Raw genomic sequence first — 22,702 nt, forward strand, 5'->3', positions numbered from 1 at the left:
TCAGTCCCTGTCCCCAGTGGAGGAGCTTTCAATCTATGGGGGAGATTTATCAAAGCTTGGAGAGAGATAAAGGAGAGATAAAGTACTAACCAATCATCTCCCCCTCCCCTCAATATCTCTATCATTGCTGACAACACCATAATCTCCCCTGTTCCCTAACTCCGCTGCTTGGGTGTCACCATTGACTCCTCCCTCTTCTTTGCCCCCCACGTCCAATCTCTGGCTCAATCCTGTCAGCTCCAGCTGACACTGCAGCATCACTCGCATCCGGCCGCTCCTCTCCCAGAATGTGACCAAACTTATCATCCACTCACTGGTCATTTTTCGGCTCAACTATTGCAACCTTCTCCTCACTGGTCTCCCACGTTCCCATCTCACACCCCTCTAATCTCTTCTCAATCCTGCAGCTAGTCTCATCTTCCCCTCAGCCATTCCTCATCTGCCACTCCCTTCTCCAAAACCTGCCCTGTTTCCCAAACCCCTACAGAGTCTTCTTCAAGCTCCTCACCCTCACATATAAGAACCTCTCCAACTCCACTGCTCCCTACATCTCCAACCTCCTCTCTCTACATACTCACTCCTGCCCTCTCCGGTTAGCCAATGATCGTCATCTCTCCTCTACCCTGGTCACTGCATTCCATGCACAAATCCAAGACTTCACCCGTGCTGCCCTCTTCACTGGAATGCGCTCTCTTATTAGGGTGTGTACACACGGTGAGATAAATCTGTAAGACTTTGACTATATAGTCAAAATCTTAAGAAAAGTTAGTGCATATCTCATGGTGCTAGGCAGCTTGCGATACAGATTGGATCCCGATGCGCGCTCCCGTGGGGTCGGTATCGTAAGGCTAGATAGACTGTGCAGGCAAATCAATCTTGACTATCTAGTGTACTATCTAATACAAAGTATAGTAAAAATTGTCACTTAGTCAAAATCGTACATAGACGAAATCTCAAGTACAGATAGTCAAAATCTGTCCTATCTGTGCTATCTGGGCTCTGGGGGAGTTCAAGGGAAATCGCATAGTCAAAATCGAACATAGCAGGGATCTCACCGTGTGTACACACCACTCTATTGTACTCTCCCCGACCTTGAAAAAGCTTCAAACGGGCACTGAAAACCCACCTTTCCATCAAAGCCTACCCTTCCGCATAACCTATTATTATTATTATTATCCTTTATTTATATGGCGCCACAAGGGTTCCGCAGCGCCCAATTACAGAGTACATATGCACATAATCAAAATAGGAAAACAGCAACTTACAGGTGAAGACAATATAGGACATGTACAGGGTAACTAAGCATAACTACATCAGTAGATGACACTGAGATAAGTACCAGGGTGGCCGAGAACTGCGTGATTTGGGCAGTTGAGGATTATTAAAGTAAGAAAAGGATAAGCACATGAGGGAAGAGGGCATTTGCATAAAGTGAATGTACACAAATCTGCGATTTATTGTATTGGGTTTGTGTTGTAAAAAGTTACATTCTGTGGAATTTATTGCTTCTGCATCGCTTGCTGCCTTTCTAGAATAAATTGCCGGACTTCCGCTCTGTTATGTGTCAAAGACAATATTTGACTTTCGTGTGTTAGGGAGCTGACTGATATACATGAAATAATTGGAGTATATTTACTTCCGGATTGTCCACCATGCTCTCTCTAACTCCCCTGCCGCTGGTCGCCATGTTAGGAAGGATATACCTCTGTAACACAGCAGGCACAGAGTGACTGACCTATTTGTAGATTTGCACTGCAGAACGCCACAGTGTGGGTTGGTAGAGTTGACCACACAGGGGCGGGGCCAGTGATGCAACAGCAGCTCAAATCACTGCAGTAGTTTCAGTGTTTTTACCGTCATGGTTCTTATCTTATCCGATTAGCCTAGAAACTCTGCCCGCTTTCATGTATCCCCCCCCTCCCCCCCATCTAGTTCATTAGCATTGTGAGAGACAAATCTGCTCTTATACCCGTGGTACTTACTATGATGGCCTTAGTGCATTTTTACTGACCTCTATTTTTTTTTCTCCTCTTACTGGCACATGACCAGTCCGTCCCCGACTTCCAGGGGCAGCCCCAGATTTGAAAGGTTTGTCCCCGCAAATGTCCCTGCTTGTGTGGCTCTGTCGTCTTCCTTTGTGTATGATAATTAAAGGGATTTCCTTGGGACCCCGGCCGACCTTGGCAGCATGCTGTACAGGATTTAAATGGGACATTTAACCCCTCTCATTCCTAGTGCTGGAGAGACCAGGCCGCAGGGTAGCCAACTAGTATTGGTTTAAACAGACAAAGCCCCTCTTACAAAGTTTAACCCTATAAAGCGATTCTAGAACCTGATTTTGAAGTACTCCTTTATTTTTATTAGGAGTGTGCAGTGTGTTTTATGATATTTATGAGTTGTTGTGTACAGCTGTGCCCTCATACAACTACCCCCTATACGCCATGTGACGCGAGTGAGGTGCCCGGTTCTGCGTGACTCTACTAGCGCCGGCCGTATTGTTTGGCATCTTTTTACCCGAAAATGCATCCGATTCACAATGCAATGCATCTAGAATGCACCAGGAGACTGTGCTGATTGATTTGATATGCAACACTTCTATATCTGTGTGCGACTGGGTCTGTATAGAGAGCACAACGGAACTTGCCGTGGCAAAAAGCCGTGGCAGCTGAACCGTGGCACTTTGTGTGCAGATTCGGACTCAGTCGCAGACAGATATACAGGTGTCGCATATCAAATTAATCAGCACAGTCTCCTGGTGTGCCCTAGTCACATCGCATTGCGACTAGGACGCATTGTAGGGTAAAAAGAGGCGGAAAAAGACAGCCGGCGCTAGCAAAGTCGCACGGGACCTGGCTTGCAGAGAGGGGCTGTTTGGCGCCACTGCAGGAACAATGGATGAAGACACATCTGTATATTTATAGCAATATAGGAGACTGGATGCTGTAAAATAGAGTGGCAGCACTGGCATACTAGGCCGCTGGTTGTGAAGTGGTTAAGGACAGTCGTAAGTGGCACCCCTCGAAATCTGACCCTGTGTCTCAGATTCAGCTAATACCTCGTGTGCCTAAGACTGTGTGTACCCATACGCAATGTCTATCTGCGGCTTATCTGCTAGCAGGAGACTCCCGGGTTTTAGCCAATTGGAATTTGGCTAATGTCGTCCTGATCGGATCAGCCGACTGATAATAGCACCAGGCAATTAAGGAGATTGACTCTGCTCCTCTCCGACTTATCTCCCATCTCATCCGGCTGTTTTCTGTGTGGACCAAAATACAACCCGGAGAGTGGAATCGGTTCAGCCGCAAAATGAATAGAGGTCACACATCTCAGCGGTTCCTCCAGGACAGTTTTCCATACATTGCCCGCTTAAAATGTTTATTTAGTCCTAAGATGGCTCATATACCTATCTGTTAGCATTGCTGCAACTTACTGTATGTTACTGCTGTTCCAATTCCCCTGTGTGGTATTAATACTCCTGTATGAGTGATTATTCCCTAGGGATAGCTAAGAATTGGAAAGCATTCCCATGTGTTGTTTCCATTATTATTTTACAGCTAATTGTTTCTTTTATACTTTTGTGCTTTTTTTCTTTTACTGTCAGGCTCTGCTTGTTTATTATGTGTCTGTTGCTAGCATCACTTTACAGAGCAGCCATTGCAGATGACCCTTGACCCGATAACCTCCTCTTGTCATAGCAACCTCCATTATTTTGACCACCATTTATAGCACCATTTGGCTTTTTAAAAACAGCCCTGTGTAACATTTGTGTGTTCTCTGTTGTCCTCTGTGCAGTAAATAATGTCCCAATCCCACGGGAAGCTCAGCCTTGGCTCCGTTGTGAGAACGCATATAAATACTATTCCCAAATTCTGCTCCCTTAAAAGGCGCTCTTATCGCAAGGGATGGACTCAAACTCCATTCTCCTGTCAACCCGGCCGCCCTGCACAGTGTCCCATCCAAAGAACCAGAAGACACCAGTCTTATAATAAGGGTGACATGTCCCAGCCTCACACACCCTCCTAGCGTTTCACACTTTGAGACACCCCAGAGCCCCTGTTCCTCATCCTCATTAAATATCTATATTTATAGTTCTGCCGCTACAGAATGTAAAAGTTATTAGTGTGCGCTGACATATTGGAAGATGTACTGTATATTTGTAATGTCTGGCTTTACTCAGAACAACATTTGCACTTAGGATAGCGCTGTCTACCGTGCAGAGCTTGGTCAAATACAGGATATCATTGGAGTTATAGAATTCAGGTAACGGTCTCCCCACTGCCCCCGTCTCATGGCAGCCATTTTGTGTGCTGAACATATACTAATGGGTACGCAACCTATTGATTCTCTAGATAGGAATGACTTCACAGAGGCACAAAATGGCCGCCGTCATGCATGTTTACAAACCTTGAACAGTGATTTCTGTCTTTTTTTTTCCACTATGTTAATATACAGCTGAATCAACCCTGTGAAAAGTAGTGGTATTCATAAATGCTAGTTCTAAATAGATGGCTTTGCATTGTAAAGACAATCCTGGTGACCCCTCGGTGTCATGGTTCATTCTTGTATATTTGTGTCATTTCACAGGGCGCACGCGGATCGAAGAAGGCGCCTCTTTACGCATAGACTCCCTTCGCTCTGACGACCAGGGGTGGTATGAATGTAGGGTGCTGTTTCTGGACCGTCACCATGGCGATGAGGACTTCAAAAATGGGACTTGGATTCACCTCACTGTGAACTGTAAGTCAATTCATCATTCTTGGGAGTTGATTGTTTAAAAGGGCAGACTAGATGGGCCGTCAGATTCTATGTAGGTGTGTGTGTGTATATATATATATATATATATAAAAGCAAAAATGACAGCACTTAAACCATAGTACAGAATGAATAGATGGTGCAAGGCAGTAAATTAACATAAAGGCACTCGCTTTTCCATCTCATTGGAAAAAGCAAAACAAGCCAGCACTCACGGTTTAGATGAGAAAACGAAGAAGGGCCCCTGAGGAAGACCTGTATCGGTTGAAACAGCTGTTGGGCTGTGCCTGTATGTACACTTGTCGCCTTGATATGGAATAAATCTTCTTCGTTTTCTCATCTAAACCGTGAGTGCTGGCTTGTTTTGTTTTTTCCAATGAGATGGAAAAGCGAGTGCCTTTTTATATATATATATATATATATATATATATATATATGTGTGTGTGGTAAGGTAATAAGACATTTCCCGTCAGGGAGACGGTAGGCCGCTGCTTCCCCTCACGGCCATTATACTGTGCCTCATATCAGTCATACTGGTCCAAAATCGCCGGAGGATGCCGGTCAATCTCAGGCAAACACTTGCGCAGCAAAACCATGCCTTGTAAGGGATTGCAAGGCATTGCACTTCTGGCAATGTCGGGCTTCATTACAAGCCCACCGCAGTTGTAAGATGGCGGGGCTGGTGGAAACTTGGTCGGACATTGCGTAGTGTGATCAGAGTTCTGCGTGTAAATGGCACATCAGAAGCTGAGATTCATCTGCCAAGGTGTACGGTGAGAACGTCATCTCACGGAGACAGGTTGGGTTTGGTACACTGCCTTTGGTAGCGGCAGAACAGACGTTTAAGATGAGCGTCAATCCTGCCGGCCAAACAGGTCTACCACAGGCAGAGCACCAAACCCAAACCTGTTTCCGTGACATGACGTTATCACCGTACACATAGACAAGTTGGTGATGAATCTCAGCTGCTGATGTGCCCATTAGACGCAGAAATCTGATCACACTACGCACCTCAATGTGTGACCATGTTTCTGCCAGCCCCGCCATCTTACACCTGACGCTGGGACAGTGTGACTGATATGAGGCGCAGTCTATTGGCCGCGAGGGGAAGCAGCGGCCTACCTACTCTGGCCTGGCGGGAAATGAAGGAGGAATAGAGAACATTACATACCGTATGTGAGAGGTCTTGTTACCTTACTATTGAACCACGTGTGTGTGTGTGTGTGTGTGTGTGTGTGTGTGTGTGTGTGTGTGTGTGTGTGTATATGGAAAATATAGTCATTTTAACATGACACCATTAACCAAGGGTAAAGCGCTTGGCAGAGATTGGCGCAGGCAGCTCCTATTTCATAAATCTTTATTTTCAAATAAGCAAAATAAGAAAAGCTGGTGAAGGAGAGAAGCCTTTCCACGCCGGCTGATCTGTTCTGTGTGTGTGTGTAGAAACGTCTCTCCCTGCCAACTACAATGCCCCATATTGAGATATGGGTACAGCTGCCAAAATTGAGAACAACACTTTCATCTCTGATCTGGCTGGCGCCTCGGTGGCACCACAGTGACAGCTCTTTCTGAGAGCCTCCAGTTAATGACGGTACTCCCGTTGCTAAGCATAACCTTAAGATGAAGCTTGCAGATTGAAATATGAGTTTTTAGGGGCAGTAGTAGTTTGTACAACCCACTGTAGACCGTAGTGGTGCATATTACTTTTCCATTGTGTAGTCATTGTAATCAGGGGAATTAACAACATAGGTATTCCTTAAAAAATAAAATAAAACTGGCAACATTTTAGAATAAATATCTTTAAAGCGTGCACGTGCTCCCTTTTGGCGTCATGCTCCTACATTTTCATGGTTGTGGCTTCAGTCGCACACCTAAAGAAACATTGTGGGTTTGCACTTAATGCACTTCATAACTGATCCTTTCAGATGTTGTTTTATTCAAGACGAAAGACCATATTTGGATAAAATCTACCTGTCGCTTCTACCCAGCGGAGGCGGCCATTTTGTGTGCTGAATGCACCCGAGCACCAATGAACAGTGACAATGGCTGCCCCTTGCCCAGCACGGTGCACTTTCAGTCGTGTTTCAGTTAAAATGTCCCCAGAAAAGTTTCACTTGAGCTCCAGGTTTTAGAGAAACCTTTAGGAAAAGCTAAATCTCTCCTGCGCTGGATAAGTGTTTGGCATCCGGCCAGCTATAGGTTACCTTTGAAGTGACCTTGTGAATGATGGGGATTATCGGAGCTTTTGTTCCCCCCTACTGCTCTCTCTACCAACGGGCACACTCAGCCCGGGCGGCTGAACCTCATCATGAGAACCTATGGAGAGGGCTATGACATCGCCACAGTGGCTCTAATCCTCGCAGCAGAGGCTATTGATAAAGCACAGAGAGAGGGTGTTCCCGACTTTCTGCCCCCTCATTTAACTTGCCTGGGATGGGCTTTGTCTCCTCTGAGACCCCCCTCCACCGCGCATCCTCCCCTCACCCCCTGGGCTTTGCCCTTGTGATCATACATGAAAGCCACCTTTTCATGTCACTTCCATGAAGCCAGAGAACTCAAACGGGACAAGGGGAAAAGTCTTTTTGCCCTAATTAGATCAGACCTGAATCCTGACCTCCCTTCACTTCCTACTGACAGAAGTATTTGGAGCTTCTCTGGAGTTTGAGACTTTAAGGTCTCTGTGTCATCTTCTCCAAAGTCAAAGAAGAACGTCATGAACACAACAGAATATGCTTCTGTCGCTATACAAGATGATGAGTATGTTTCTTCAATATGAGGTGGTGTCAATTGACGCTTTTCTACAAAAATATTGTGGTTTTGGACCCCAAGAGCGGATAAATTAGTGTTGGCGTGTACAACCATCCATCTACTGAGAGTACCACTGTCACATTCCATGGCGGCCGAGAAAACATGGGGTGCTGTGGCACAGGCCAGGCTAGTTTTCAGGGCTACTTTTACCTCACGTTTCTCTGTATCTTTTTAATGGTCTCGTTTTCATTGCTGCTAAATTTATATTTATATGCCTGGAAGGAGCATATGGCTTCCCACCAAATGTTCTGAGCGCTGCACCTCCGAGCGTGTGGTGAAATGAGAAAATGCATTCCAGGTTATCTGGTTTCCACTGCTTGCAGCTCATGTAACTTTCTGGCATGACCACAAAACCTCCATATTACTTTGGGACACAATTGTGACTATATGACAGACAGCAAAATGTTCCTGCTGCTGAAGAGATCCATCTTGTTGTGGGAAGTCTGCAGCGCCGTGCGTGTGTTCAAAATGGTCATGTGATATGACACCGTGCAGAAAAGGGCATTACTACCTCTTTTTGGTGTAGAAGTCTTTCCAATACAAATACAGCTCCTGTATGTCTGTGATAATGGATAAATGACCGGTAACGTGTAGTATGGGGATGATGGATAAATGACCGGTAACGTGTAGTATGGGGATAATGGATAAATGACCGGTAACGTGTAGTATGGGGATGATGGATAAATGACCGGTAACGTGTAGTATGGGGATAATGGATAAATGACTGGTAACGTGTAGTATGGGGATGATGGATAAATGACTGGTAACGTGTAGTATGAGGATGATGGATAAATGACCAGTAACGTGTAGTATGGGGATGATGGATAAATGACCGGTAACGTGTAGTATGGGGATAATGGATAAATGACCGGTAACGTGTAGTATGGGGATGATGGATAAATGACCGGTAACGTGTAGTATGGGGATAATGGATAAATGACCGGTAACGTGTAGTATGAGGATGATGGATAAATGACTGGTAACGTGTAGTATGGGGATGATGGATAAATGACTGGTAACGTGTAGTATGGGGATGATGGATAAATGACCGGTAACGTGTAGTATGGGGATGATGGATAAATGACTGGTAACGTGTAGTATGAGGATGATGGATAAATGACCAGTAACGTGTAGTATGGGGATGATGGATAAATGACCGGTAACGTGTAGTATGGGGATGGTGGATGAATGACCGGTAACGTGTAGTATGGGGATGATGGATAAATGACCGGTAACGTGTAGTATGGGGATGGTGGATGAATGACCGGTAACGTGTAGTATGGGGATGATGGATAAATGACTGGTAACGTGTAGTATGGGGAGGATGGATAAATGACTGGTAACGTGTAGTATGAGGATGATGGATAAATGACTGGTAACGTGTAGTATGGGGATGATGGATAAATGACTGGTAACGTGTAGTATGGGGATGATGGATAAATGACCGGTAACGTGTAGTATGGGGATGATGGATAAATGACTGGTAACGTGTAGTATGAGGATGATGGATAAATGACCGGTAACGTGTAGTATGGGGATGATGGATAAATGACCGGTAACGTGTAGTATGGGGATGGTGGATGAATGACCGGTAACGTGTAGTATGGGGATGATGGATAAATGACCGGTAACGTGTAGTATGGGGATGGTGGATGAATGACCGGTAACGTGTAGTATGGGGATGATGGATAAATGACTGGTAACGTGTAGTATGGGGAGGATGGATAAATGACTGGTAACGTGTAGTATGAGGATGATGGATAAATGACCGGTAACGTGTAGTATGGGGATGATGGATAAATGACCGGTAACGTGTAGTATGAGGATGATGGATAAATGACCGGTAACGTGTAGTATGGGGATGATGGATAAATGACTGGTAACGTGTAGTATGAGGATGATGGATAAATGACCGGTAACGTGTAGTATGGGGATGATGGATAAATGACTGGTAACGTGTAGTATGGGGATAATGTATAAATGACTGGTAACGTGTAGTATGGGGATGATGGATAAATGACTGGTAACGTGTAGTATGAGGATGATGGATAAATGACTGGTAACGTGTAGTATGGGGATGATGGATGAATGACTGGTAACGTGTAGTATGAGGATGATGGATAAATGACTGGTAACGTGTAGTATGGGGATGATGGATAAATCACTGGTAACGTGTAGTATGAGGATGATGGATAAATGACTGGTAACGTGTAGTATGGGAATGATGGATAAATGACTGGTAACGTGTAGTATGAGGATGGTGGATGAATGACCGGTAACGTGTAGTATGGGGATGATGGATAAATGACTGGTAACGTGTAGTATGAGGATGATGGATAAATGACTGGTAACGTGTAGTATGGGGATGATGGATAAATGACTGGTAATGTGTAGTATGAGGATGGTGGATGAATGACCGGTAACGTGTAGTATGGGGATGGTGGATAAATGACCGGTAACGTGTAGTATGAGGATGGTGGATGAATGACCGGTAACGTGTAGTATGGGGATGATGGATAAATGACCGGTAACGTGTAGTATGAGGATGATGGATAAATGACTGGTAACGTGTAGTATGAGGATGATGGATAAATGACTGGTAACGTGTAGTATGGGGATGGTGGATGAATGACCGGTAACGTGTAGTATGGGGATGATGGATAAATGACCAGTAACGTGTAGTATGGGGATGATGGATGAATGACCGGTAATGTGTAGTATGGGGATGATGGATAAATGACCGGTAACGTGTAGTATGGGGATGATGGATAAATGACTGGTAACGTGTAGTATGGGGATGGTGGATGAATGACCGGTAACGTGTAGTATGGGGATGATGGATAAATGACTGGTAACGTGTAGTATGAGGATGATGGATAAATGACCGGTAACGTGTAGTATGGGGATGATGGATAAATGACTGGTAACGTGTAGTATGGGGATGGTGGATGAATGACCGGTAACGTGTAGTATGGGGATGATGGATAAATGACTGGTAACGTGTAGTATGAGGATGATGGATAAATGACTGGTAACGTGTAGTATGGGGATAGTGGATAAATGACCAGTAACGTGTAGTATGGGGATGATGGATAATTGACCGGTAACATGTAGTATGGGGATAGTGGATAAATGACCAGTAACGTGTAGTATGGGGATGATGGATGAATGACCGGTAACGTGTAGTATGGGGATGATGGATGAATGACCGGTAACGTGTAGTATGGGGATGATGGATGAATGACCGGTAACGTGTAGTATGGGGATGATGGATGAATGACCGGTAACGTGTAGTATGGGGATAGTGGATAAATGACCAGTAACGTGTAGTATGGGGATGATGGATAATTGACCGGTAACATGTAGTATGGGGATAGTGGATAAATGACCAGTAACGTGTAGTATGGGGATGATGGATGAATGACCGGTAACGTGTAGTATGAGGATGATGGATAAATGACCAGTAACGTGTAGTATGGGGATGATGGATAAATGACCGGTAACGTGTAGTATGGGGATGATGGATAAATGACCGGTAACGTGTAGTATGGGGATAGTGGATAAATGACCAGTAACGTGTAGTATGGGGATGATGGATAAATGACCGGTAACATGTAGTATGGGGATAGTGGATTAATGACCAGTAACGTGTAGTATGGGGATGATGGATAAATGACCGGTAACATGTAGTATGGGGATAGTGGATAAATTACCAGTAACTTGTAGTATGGGGATGATGGATGAATGACCGGTAACGTGTAGTATGGGGATAGTGGATAAATGACCAGTAACGTGTAGTATGGGGATGATGGATAAATGACCGGTAACATGTAGTATGGGGATAGTGGATTAATGACCAGTAACGTGTAGTATGGGGATGATGGATAAATGACCGGTAACATGTAGTATGGGGATAGTGGATAAATTACCAGTAACTTGTAGTATGGGGATGATGGATGAATGACCGGTAACGTGTAGTATGAGGATGATGGATAAATGACCAGTAACGTGTAGTATGGGGATGATGGATAAATGACCGGTAACGTGTAGTATGGAGATGATGGATAAATGACCGGTAACGTGTAGTATGGGGATGATGGATAAATGACCGGTAACGTGTAGTATGGGGATGATGGATAAATGACCAGTAACGTGTAGTATGGGGATGATGGATAAATGACCGGTAACGTGTAGTATGGGGATGATGGATAAATGACCGGTAACGTGTAGTATGGAGATGACGGATAAATGACCGGTAACGTGTAGTATGGGGATGATGGATAAATGACCGGTAACGTGTAGTATGGGGATGATGGATAAATGACCGGTAGTAATAATAATAATAATAATTGCCCAGCTGAGTATACCTATGTTAGCGCAGAAAGGCCGCGGGAATTGCGATGCTGGCACCATGGGATCGCAGTCAGAGACCCCCCCCAGAAAACGGCAGCAACACTCCTCTGTTTTTGCTCCCCTTTACGTCCCCCAAAACGGTCCCTGTCTGTCAGTAACATTACAGATAAATCCCCAGTGCGACATGGACGCAGATAATCGCTCAGCTCCGTAAATATCGGCGTTGTGTATAGCTCTGAATGACGTCCGCCGTACAGGAAGCTAGTCTGCGGGCCGCGACCAGGCAGAGCAGTTCTATGTAAGAGGCGCAGAGATTAATTACATTTATTAATATGAATCTGCATGTTGTTCATCAAGATAAAATTAAATATTGGCAACCCTAAGGGAGCAGTGACACCGGGGAGCACGGAAATGTCACCTCACAGCGACGCAGGAGAAACTCCCCCATAGGCCTCAGGTCTCCCTTGTGTTATTTAGCATGAGGATGATCCAAAATATATTACTTCAGTTATTTGCGGTCAGTATTTCTACATGTAGCATGGTCGCTGACTAACGTGTACTGACAGTTTCCCTTCACCACAATATAATGTTCATTTCCAGCCATTTCCTGCCGTAGCCTTTCACAGTAACGCCAGTGCGCCAGGTAATTCCACACTACAGGGGATATTGCCCCCAATAAAGTACAAAGGGCCTGGGTATCTGTCCTCTGCTTTCCCCTGGCAGCTGCTGCAGGGAACTCACATGTAATAGAGAAGAAGACACTTCCCACAAACCACATCTGTGTAAACACGTGAAGTTCACCTCCGGGAACACGGCTCCACGCGGAGCTGCCAGTCTAGACACATGTGTATTAAGTTAACCCCTCCATTGCAAGCTGGCTAACGCTGTGTGTCCCGGTATGTTGCACCATATTAATACGTATAAAGCTACAATTACAAAAAAAAAAAAAGACAAGCCCCATGTTTGGAGGTGCATCAATGGCACATTGATGCCGTCCACCTGTGTGGGATTGCGCCCATTTCTATGCAACAATCAGCGGTGTGAATCGTCGCACATGTTCCGCTGGGAGAATCTGGGTGGCTCGGGGGCACTTACAACTACATGTAGGCTTTGCCCGGTTGCTCACCTCAGTTTACCCTCACAGTCAAAAATAAGATTACTTCATTAAGACTTACAGGGCATTGATTCGGAGGTGCAGGTAATGTCGATGCTACGCGCAAGTGGCGATGTTCTCAGTCTGCGCGTGCGTCCGTGTCACAGTGTGCATGCGTCCCCATGGTTACCGCGCTGACGCAGAACGAATGTGGACGCAGATCCCTGGAGTTTAGGAGGGTGCTTCTGACTGGTAAAAGGGGCGTGGCTCGCCAGATGCTGTCAGTCGCAGTCAGCGACTGCATCTTCTGCTGCTGTTGCACTGAAACCGGCGGCCATGTTCAGATGGAGATTCTGCGCCTCCACGGGGACCATTGCAGTGTTCGATGGTGCGACCAGTGGTGTGTCTTCATATGCGCACCAGTTGGGGTCTCACAAGGAAGACCACTGGCCGCAGCAGTAGCATAAAGACGCAGTCATGCCGTGGCACCTCTGAATCAGGGCCAGAGTTCTTGCGAACTCCTGCGGCGCCATCTTTCAGAAGACATTGCCAGGGGGTGGAGGGAATAAGTCACGTATGAGTACATAGGACATGGGCAGTACGGGTGGTATAATGGTTAGCATTACTGCCTCACAGCACTGAGGTAATGGGTTCAATTCCCACCATGGCGCTAACTGTGTGGAGTTTGTATATTCTCCCCGTACTTGCGTGGGTTTCCTCCGGGTACTCCGGTTTCCTCACACAATCCAAAAATATTCTGGTAGGTTAATTGGCTTCTGACAAAATTAACACTAGTATGACTCTGTGTGCGTATAAATGTGCTAGGGAAGATAGATTGTAAGCTCCGCTGAGGCAGGGACCGATGTGAATGGCCAAATATTCTCTGTACAGCGCTGCGGAATATGTGTGCGCTATATAAATAACTGGTAATAATAATAAATAGGACATGTGTAAATAAGTCTGTGTTTGTGAGTTTGCTAATGGTTCTGTAGTGTTGACTATTAGGAACTTTATGTGAGTTTATTCATATGTGATAAAGGGGTTTATTTATGAAGCAGTGATAAGAGTGGAGAAGTGAACCTGTGGAGAAGTTGCCCATAGCAACCAATCAGCATTAACGTAACATTTATAATTTGCATACTATAAAATTGTTCGGAGCAACTGATTGGTTGCCATGGTCAACTTCTCCACAGGCTCTCTTCTCCACTCTTTTCACTGCTTCATGAATAGACTCCTTATTTCCCCCTGTCCTGGCAATGTCTATGGAAAGATGGCGCCAGCACCACCTTTTTCGAAGGCTGTAATGATGGCGCTGCCAGTTTCAGGTGTGCACAGGCCCCGCCCCTTCCAGTGTGTTCTGCCTCGCCCTCTACCTGTGGTCTCCAGGACTGGGGCCGCTATCTGGGATAAGCACTTTGTAGTGCAGTTCTATATACAATCTAGGATTCTGTAATTGGCTTGCGCTGCAATGTTGCAGTCGGGAGACCCACAGCAGAGAGAACACGGTTCCGTGGGTGGTAAACCCTTCATGTGGTTTCATTATTTGTGTACACCTAATCCAGAGATAAAGGAACGGGGCTTCAGCCAGCTTAGTGCGTGTAGGGTACGCCTCACTGGAGTGTAATGTACTACACAGAAAGTTACCAGATAAAATGCTTCTACACATCATTTCCCAACAATTGTGGGGGAGAGTTACCAATTCTTGGAGAATGATAAAGTGGAGAAGTAGCTCATAGGCTCATGGGCTTCTAACCATTCTTTATATAGTGCAGACTTTAAAATGACAGAAGCTGATTGGGTGATACTGTATTTCTCTCCAAGAGTTGATAAGTCTCCCCCTATGTAATTAATGCCTGCATCTTTGGAGCTAAAGGGGGGTACTCAAGGAGCGATCGCTGCTTAAAATCTAAGCAATCCCTCACAGTGATAGTGATGCGCAGCCCCGCGCATCGCTATCGCTGGTGCTACATGCAGGCCAATCTAGCAGGTCGCTCACTTCACCCGCTGGATGAGTGCAGCCCCCCCTTTTCCCCCCGCACACTCAGCACACACCGCGCTATGCTGAGTGGGGGGAGAGATGTGTGCTGAGCGGTTCGCTCAGCACACATCTCTCATTAGATCGGCCCATGAATATGGGCCTTTACAGTCTAAGGGGGACATTTACTAAGCAGTGATAAAAGCGGAGAAGTGAGCCAGTGGAGAAGTTGCCCCATTAACCAATCAGCAGCTCTGTATCATTTTATAGTATGCAAATTATAGATGTTACTTCAGTGCTGATTGGTTGCCATGGGCAACTTCTCCACTGGCTCACTTCTCCGCTCTTATCACTGCTTAGTAAATGTCCCCTTAAATTCTCTACTGTTCTCTGGCGTGTATATGTACCCCAGCCTATAAAAAAGGTGGACGTTATAGTTAGGTGCGTCTGTTGCACAGTGGTTAGCACTGCTAGGTTGCGGCGGCAGCAGGCAGGGAGCTTTATGTTCTCACAGATTCTGATTTGGATGTAAAGCAAAACAGCAATTACTATCTGGAACAAACCATGTTGCCATGCAAGGGGAGCAAATACATTTATATTATTTCTGTGCAGGGTAAATACTGGCTGCTTTTGCATGTAGTCCACATATCTTGACAGCTTTATTTTTACACTGCAATTGAGATTTCAGTTAGGACACACCCCACCCAAATCTATCTCTACACATCTTACATCTGCCCCACCTGCAGTGCAGCATGGTGATACCCGATTGCACAGTTACCTGCTTTTTTTGCTTTACTTCCCAATCAGAATCAGGCCCAGACTCCTGGTGTAAGCGAATACTGGCTGGTTTGTGACATAAGCTGGGTACACACTAGGTGATATAGCGGGCGTTCCAGTGAACGGCTGATATATCGCAATCCCGTCGACGGGTGTGTACACCTGATATGTCTGTGAATGACGTAGCTCACAGACATATTGCGTCGGCTGTGCAGCGCCGCCAATGGCCGATATACCTACGTCATAAGATGCAATCTCCGGATCCAGACCGTTGCAGCAGCGATGTAAGCCGTTTATCGGCATACGCACCTATACAATCCCAATATCAGGTGATTGGCCCGTAGGTATAGGTGTGTTCCCAGCTTAAGAATAAAGCTGCTCAGCATTTGTGGGTTCCATGAGATGCAGCCAGTATTTACCCTGCATGCAAACAATGCATGTATTTTCCCCTTGCATTGTAGCATGGCTGGTTCCAGGTACAAAGTTACTTTATGTTTGTTTTTTTTTGCTTTGTTCTAACCCCAGAATCATCTCCTGAGAATTTACAGACAGACAGGCGAGCTGGTTGGCCACAATACCTTGTTCTTGCCAAAATACACACATTTCTTATTTCACTGATTGACCTGAATATTTTTTTAAGCGGTATCACTGGAGGTGGGGGGAGGGGGGGGGGGATGGGTACTTCCGTGGCACTGAGCACCCCCGGGCTGTGCTGTACGTATGGCAGATATATACGTGCTCCGCAGGAAGTGAACATCCTATAATTGCGGTCCATAGACAGCAGACTCTGGATCCTGACTTTCAGGATCACCCGGCTTGTCCTGCAGTGCCACCAGGCCGCATACTACTATACAATAACCTGTGTGTTTTACACAGATGCCTATTGTAGCCATGAAACACTCCCCCCATTCTCAGCACCTCAACCGTGGCTTCTTACAGTAGGCTGACCATATTATCCCTCTAACCTGGGACACCCAGGAATTACACAGGTTCTGGGGCTGAGTAAAACCAGGTGTATGCAGGCTTGTAGTCAGCCAGCCACAGAACCTGCGTAATTCATGAGTTTTCCAGGTTAAAGGGATAATATGGTCAGCCTACTTAAAGGGGCAGGAAATCCACCAGTTATCATTATGTGGCTGGGGACTGGGTGAGAAGGAGAAGTTCACAGGACAGGACAGGAGCTGAACAGGTCAAATTGTAAAAACAAATATAATGATGGATGTGTCAGTGACCTGATCTCTCAGTGTGTCCAGCATATAGGATGTGTCAGTGATCTAATCTCTCTGTGTGTCCAGCATATAGGATGTGTCAGTGACCTGATCTCTCTGTGTGTCCAGCATATAGGATGTGTCAGTGACCTGATCACTCTGTGTGTCCAGCATATAGGATGTGTCAGTGACCTGATCTCTCTGTGTGTCCAGCATATAGAATGTGTCAGTGACCTGATCTCTCTGTGTGTCCAGCATATAGGATGTGTCAGTGACCTGATCTCTCTGTGTGTCCAGCATATAGGATGTCAGTGACCTGATCTCTCTGTGTCCAGCATATAGGATGTGTCAGTGACCTGATCTCTCTGTGTGTCCAGCATATAGAATGTGTCAGTGACCTGATCACTCTGTGGTTCAGCATATAGGATGTGTCAGTGACCTGATCACTCTGTGTGTCCAGCATATAGAATGTGTCAGTGACATTATCTCTCTGTGTCCAGCATATATGACGTGTCAGTGACCTGATCACTCTGTGTGTCCAGCATATAGAATGTGTCAGTGACCTGATCACTCTGTGTGTCCAGCATATAGAATGTGTCAGTGACCTGATTCCTCTGTGTGTCCATCATATAGAATGTGTCGGTGACCTGATCACTCTGTGTGTCCAGCATATAGGATGTGTCAGTGACCTGATCTCTGTGTGTCCAGCATATAGAATGTGTCAGTGACCTGATCTCTCTGTGTGTCCAGCATATATGATGTGTCAGTGACCTGATCACTCTGTGTGTCCAGCATATAGAATGTGTCAGTGACCTGATCACTCTGTGGTCCAGCATATAGGATGTGTCAGTGACCTGATTCATCTGTGTGTCCAGCATATAGAATGTGTCAGTGACCTGATCACTCTGTGGTCCAGCATATAGGATGTGTCAGTGACCTGATTCCTCTGTGTGTCCATCATATAGAATGTGTCAGTGACCTGATCACTCTGTGTGTCCAGCATACAGGATGTGTCAGTGACCTGATCTCTGTGTGTCCAGCATATAGAATGTGTCAGTGACCTGATCTCTCTGTGTGTCCAGCATATATGATGTGTCAGTGACCTGACCACTCTGTGTGTCCAGCATATAGAATGTGTCAGTGACCTGATCACTCTGTGGTCTAGCATATAGGATGTGTCAGTGACCTGATTCCTCTGTGTCCAGCATATAGGATGTGTCAGTGACCTGATTCCTCTGTGTGTCCAGCATATAGAATGTGTCAGTGACCTGATCACTCTGTGGTCCAGCATATAGGATGTGTCAGTGACCTGATTCCTCTGTGTGTCCATCATATAGAATGTGTCGGTGACCTGATCACTCTGTGTGTCCAGCATATAGGATGTGTCAGTGACCTGATCTCTGTGTGTCCAGCATATAGAATGTGTCAGTGACCTGATCTCTCTGTGTGTCCAGCATATAGGATGTGTCAGTGACCTGATCACTCTGTGTGTCCAGCATATAGAATGTGTCAGTGACCTGATCACTCTGTGTGTCCAGCATATAGAATGTGTCAGTGACCTGATCACTCTGTGGTCTAGCATATAGGATGTCAGTGACCTGATTCCTCTGTGTCCAGCATATAGGATGTGTCAGTGACCTGATCACTCTGTGTCCAGCATATAGGACGTCTCAGTGATCTGATCTCTCTGTGTGTCCAGCATATAGGATGTGTCAGTGACCTGATCACTCTGTGTGTCCAGCATATAGGACGTGTCAGTGACCTGATTCCTCTGTGTGTCCAGCATATAGGATGTGTCAGTGACCTGATCACTCTGTGTCCAGCATATAGGATGTGTCAGTGACCTGATCACTCTGTGTCCAGCATATAGGATGTGTCAGTGACCTGATCACTCTGTGTCCAGCATATAGGATGTGTCAGTGACCGATCACTCTGTGTCCAGCATATATGATGTGTCAGTGACCTGATCTCTGTGTGTCCAGCATATAGGATGTGTCAGTGACCTGATCTCTCTGTGTCCAGCATATATGATGTGTCAGTGACCTGATCTCTCTCTGTCCAGCATATAGAATGTGTCAGTGACCTGATCTCTCTGTGTGTCCAGCATATAGGATGTGTCAGTGATCTGATCTCTCTGTGTGTCCAGCATATAGGATGTGTCAGTGACCTGATCACTCTGTGTGTCCAGCATATAGAATGTGTCAGTGACCTGATCACTCTGTGTGTCCAGCATATAGAATGTGTCAGTGACCTGATCACTCTGTGGTCCAGCATATAGGATGTGTCAGTGACCTGATTCCTCTGTGTGTCCAGCATATAGAATATGTCAGTGACCTGATCACTCTGTGTGTCCATCATATAGAATGTGTCAGTGACCTGATCACTCTGTGTGTCCAGCATAGAGGATGTGTCAGTGACCTGATCTCTGTGTGTCCAGCATATAGAATGTGTCAGTGACCTGATCTCTCTGTGTGTCCAGCATATATGATGTCAGTGACCTGATCACTCTGTGTGTCCAGCATATAGAATGTGTCAGTGACCTGATCACTCTGTGGTCTAGCATATAGGATGTGTCAGTGACCTGATTCCTCTGTGTCCAGCATATAGGATGTGTCAGTGACCTGATTCCTCTGTGTGTCCAGCATATAGGATGTGTCAGTGACCTGATCACTCTGTGTGTCCAGCATATAGGACGTCTCAGTGATCTGATCTCTCTGTGTGTCCAGCATATAGGATGTGTCAGTGACCTGATCACTCTGTGTGTCCAGCATATAGGACGTGTCAGTGACCTGATTCCTCTGTGTGTCCAGCATATAGGATGTGTCAGTGACCTGATCACTCTGTGTCCAGCATATAGGATGTGTCAGTGACCTGATCACTCTGTGTCCAGCATATATGATGCGTCAGTGACCTGATCACTCTGTGTCCAGCATATAGGATGTGTCAGTGACCTGATCACTCTGTGTCCAGCATATATGATGTGTCAGTGACATGATCTCTGTGTGTCCAGCATATAGGATGTGTCAGTGACCTGATCTCTCTGTGTCCAGCATATATGATGTGTCAGTGACCTGATCTATCTGTGTCCAGCATATATGATGTGTCAGTGACCTGATTCATCTGTGTGTCCAGCATATAGGATGTGTCAGTGACCTGATCTCTCTGTGTCCAGCATATAGGATGTGTCAGTGACCTGATTCCTCTGTGTGTCCAGCATATAGGATGTGTCAGTGACCTGATCACTCTGTGTGTCCAGCATATAGGACGTCTCAGTGATCTGATCTCTCTGTGTGTCCAGCATATAGGATGTGTCAGTGACCTGATCACTCTGCGTGTCCAGCATATAGGACGTGTCAGTGATCTGATCACTCTGTGTGTCCAGCATATAGGATGTGTCAGTGACCTGATCACTCTGTGTCCAGCATATAGGATGTGTCAGAGACCTGATCACTCTGTGTCCAGCATATAGGATGTGTCAGTGACCTGATCACTCTGTGTCCAGCATATATGATGTGACAGTGACCTGATCTCTGTGTGTCCAGCATATAGGATGTGTCAGTGACTGCATATTGGAAGCTGGTCAGTAGAGTATGATGCCTAAAATTTGTTGCAAAAAATATTCTGGTAAAATTACAGAAATGAGAAACTTCATTAACTTACATCATCTTGTTGTGAGATAACAAGCGACTTTGTACTGAGTAATAGTGCCTACCATCTTGTATTGAGTAATAGTACCTACAGTACCATCCTTGCTGAGTAATAATACCTACCATACAGTACTGAGTAATAGTACCTACCATACTGTACTGAGTAAAAGTACCTACCATCCTGTACTGAGTAATAGTACCTACCATCCTGTACTGAGTAGTAGTACCTACCATCCTGTACTGAGTAATAGTACCTACCATCCTGTGCTGTGTAGTAATACCTACCATCCTGTACTGAGTAGTAGTACCTACCATCCTGTACTGAGTAGTAGTACCTACCATCCTTACTGAGTAATAGTACCTACATACAGTACTGAGTAATAGTACCTACCATCCTTACTGATTAATAGTACCTACCATACAGTACTGAGTAATAGTACCTACCATACTGTACTGAGTAATAGTACCTACCATCCTTACTGAGTAGTAGTACCTACCATCCATACTGAGTAATAGTACCTACCATACAGTACTGAGTAGTAGTACCTACCATACTGTACTGAGTCATAGTACCTACCATCGTTACTGAGTTATAGTACCTACCATACAGTACTGAGTAATAGTACCTACCATACTGTACTGAGTAAAAGTACCTACCATCCTGTACTGAGTAATAGTACCTACCATCCTGTACTGAGCAGTAGTACCTACCATCCTGTACTGAGTAATAGTACCTACCATCCTGTACTGTGTAGTAATACCTACCATCCTGTACTGAGTAGTAGTACCTACCATCCTGTACTGAGTAGTAGTACCTACCATCCTTACTGAGTAATAGTACCTACATACAGTACTGAGTAATAGTACCTACCATCCTTACTGATTAATAGTACCTACCATACAGTACTGAGTAATAGTACCTACCATACTGTCCTGAGTAATAGTACCTACCATCCTTACTGAGTAGTAGCTCCTACCATCCATACTGAGTAATAGTACCTACCATACAGTACTGAGTAGTAGTACCTACCATACTGTACTAAGTAATAGTACCTACCATCGTTACTGAGTAATAGTACCTACCATACTGTACTGAGTAATAGTAGCTACCATCCTGTACTGAGTAGTAGTACCTACCATACTGTACTGAGTAATAGTACCTACCATACGGTACTGAGTAGTAGTACCTACCATCCTGTACTGAGTAATAGTACCTACCATCCTGTACTGAGTAATAGTACCTACCATACTGTACTGTGTAGTAGTACCTACCATACTGTACTGAGTAGTAGTACCTACCATCCTTACTGAGTAATAGTACCTACCATACTGTACTGAGTAATAGTGCCTACCATCCTTACTGAGTAATAGTACCTACCATACAGTACTGAGTAATAGTGCCTACCATCCTTACTGAGTAATAGTACCTACCATCCTGTACTGAGTAATAGTACCTACCATACTGTACTGTGTAGTAGTACCTACCATACTGTACTGAGTAGTAGTACCTACCATCCTTACTGAGTAATAGTACCTACCATACTGTACTGAGTAATAGTGCCTACCATCCTTACTGAGTAATAGTACCTACCATACAGTACTGAGCAATAGTGCCTACCATCCTTACTGAGTAATAGTACCTACCATCCTGTACTGAGTAATAGTACCTACCATACTGTACTGTGTAGTAGTACCTACCATACTGTACTGAGTAGTAGTACCTACCATCCTTACTGAGTAATAGTACCTACCATACTGTACTGAGTAATAGTGCCTACCATCCTTACTGAGTAATAGTACCTACCATACAGTACTGAGTAATAGTGCCTACCATCCTTACTGAGTAATAGTACCTACCATACTGTACTAAGTAATAGTACCTACCATACTGTACTGAGTAATAGTACCTACCATCCTGTACTGAGTTATAGTACCTACCATCCTGTACTGAGTAATAGTACCTACCATACGGTACTGAGTAGTAGTACCTACCATACTGTACTGAGTAATAATACCTACCATCCTGTACTGAGTAATAGTACCTACCATACTGTACTGAGTAATAGTACCTACCATCTTGTACTGAGTA

General features: G+C 45.2%; 1 protein-coding gene across 2 annotated transcripts in view; it reads left to right on the top strand.

Moving 5' to 3' along the window:
- IGSF9 (immunoglobulin superfamily member 9) overlaps positions 1-22,702 on the top strand; it is a 91,835-nt gene that overhangs the window by 21,632 nt on the left and 47,501 nt on the right. For both annotated transcript variants that reach the window (XM_063947004.1, XM_063947005.1), the window contains exon 4: positions 4,585-4,737. In XM_063947004.1, coding sequence (XP_063803074.1) covers positions 4,585-4,737 — 153 coding nt within the window. The remainder of the gene's footprint in view (positions 1-4,584; positions 4,738-22,702) is intronic.

Source organism: Pseudophryne corroboree, chromosome 12 (assembly GCF_028390025.1).
Source record: "Pseudophryne corroboree isolate aPseCor3 chromosome 12, aPseCor3.hap2, whole genome shotgun sequence".
Taxonomy (NCBI): domain Eukaryota; kingdom Metazoa; phylum Chordata; class Amphibia; order Anura; family Myobatrachidae; genus Pseudophryne; species Pseudophryne corroboree.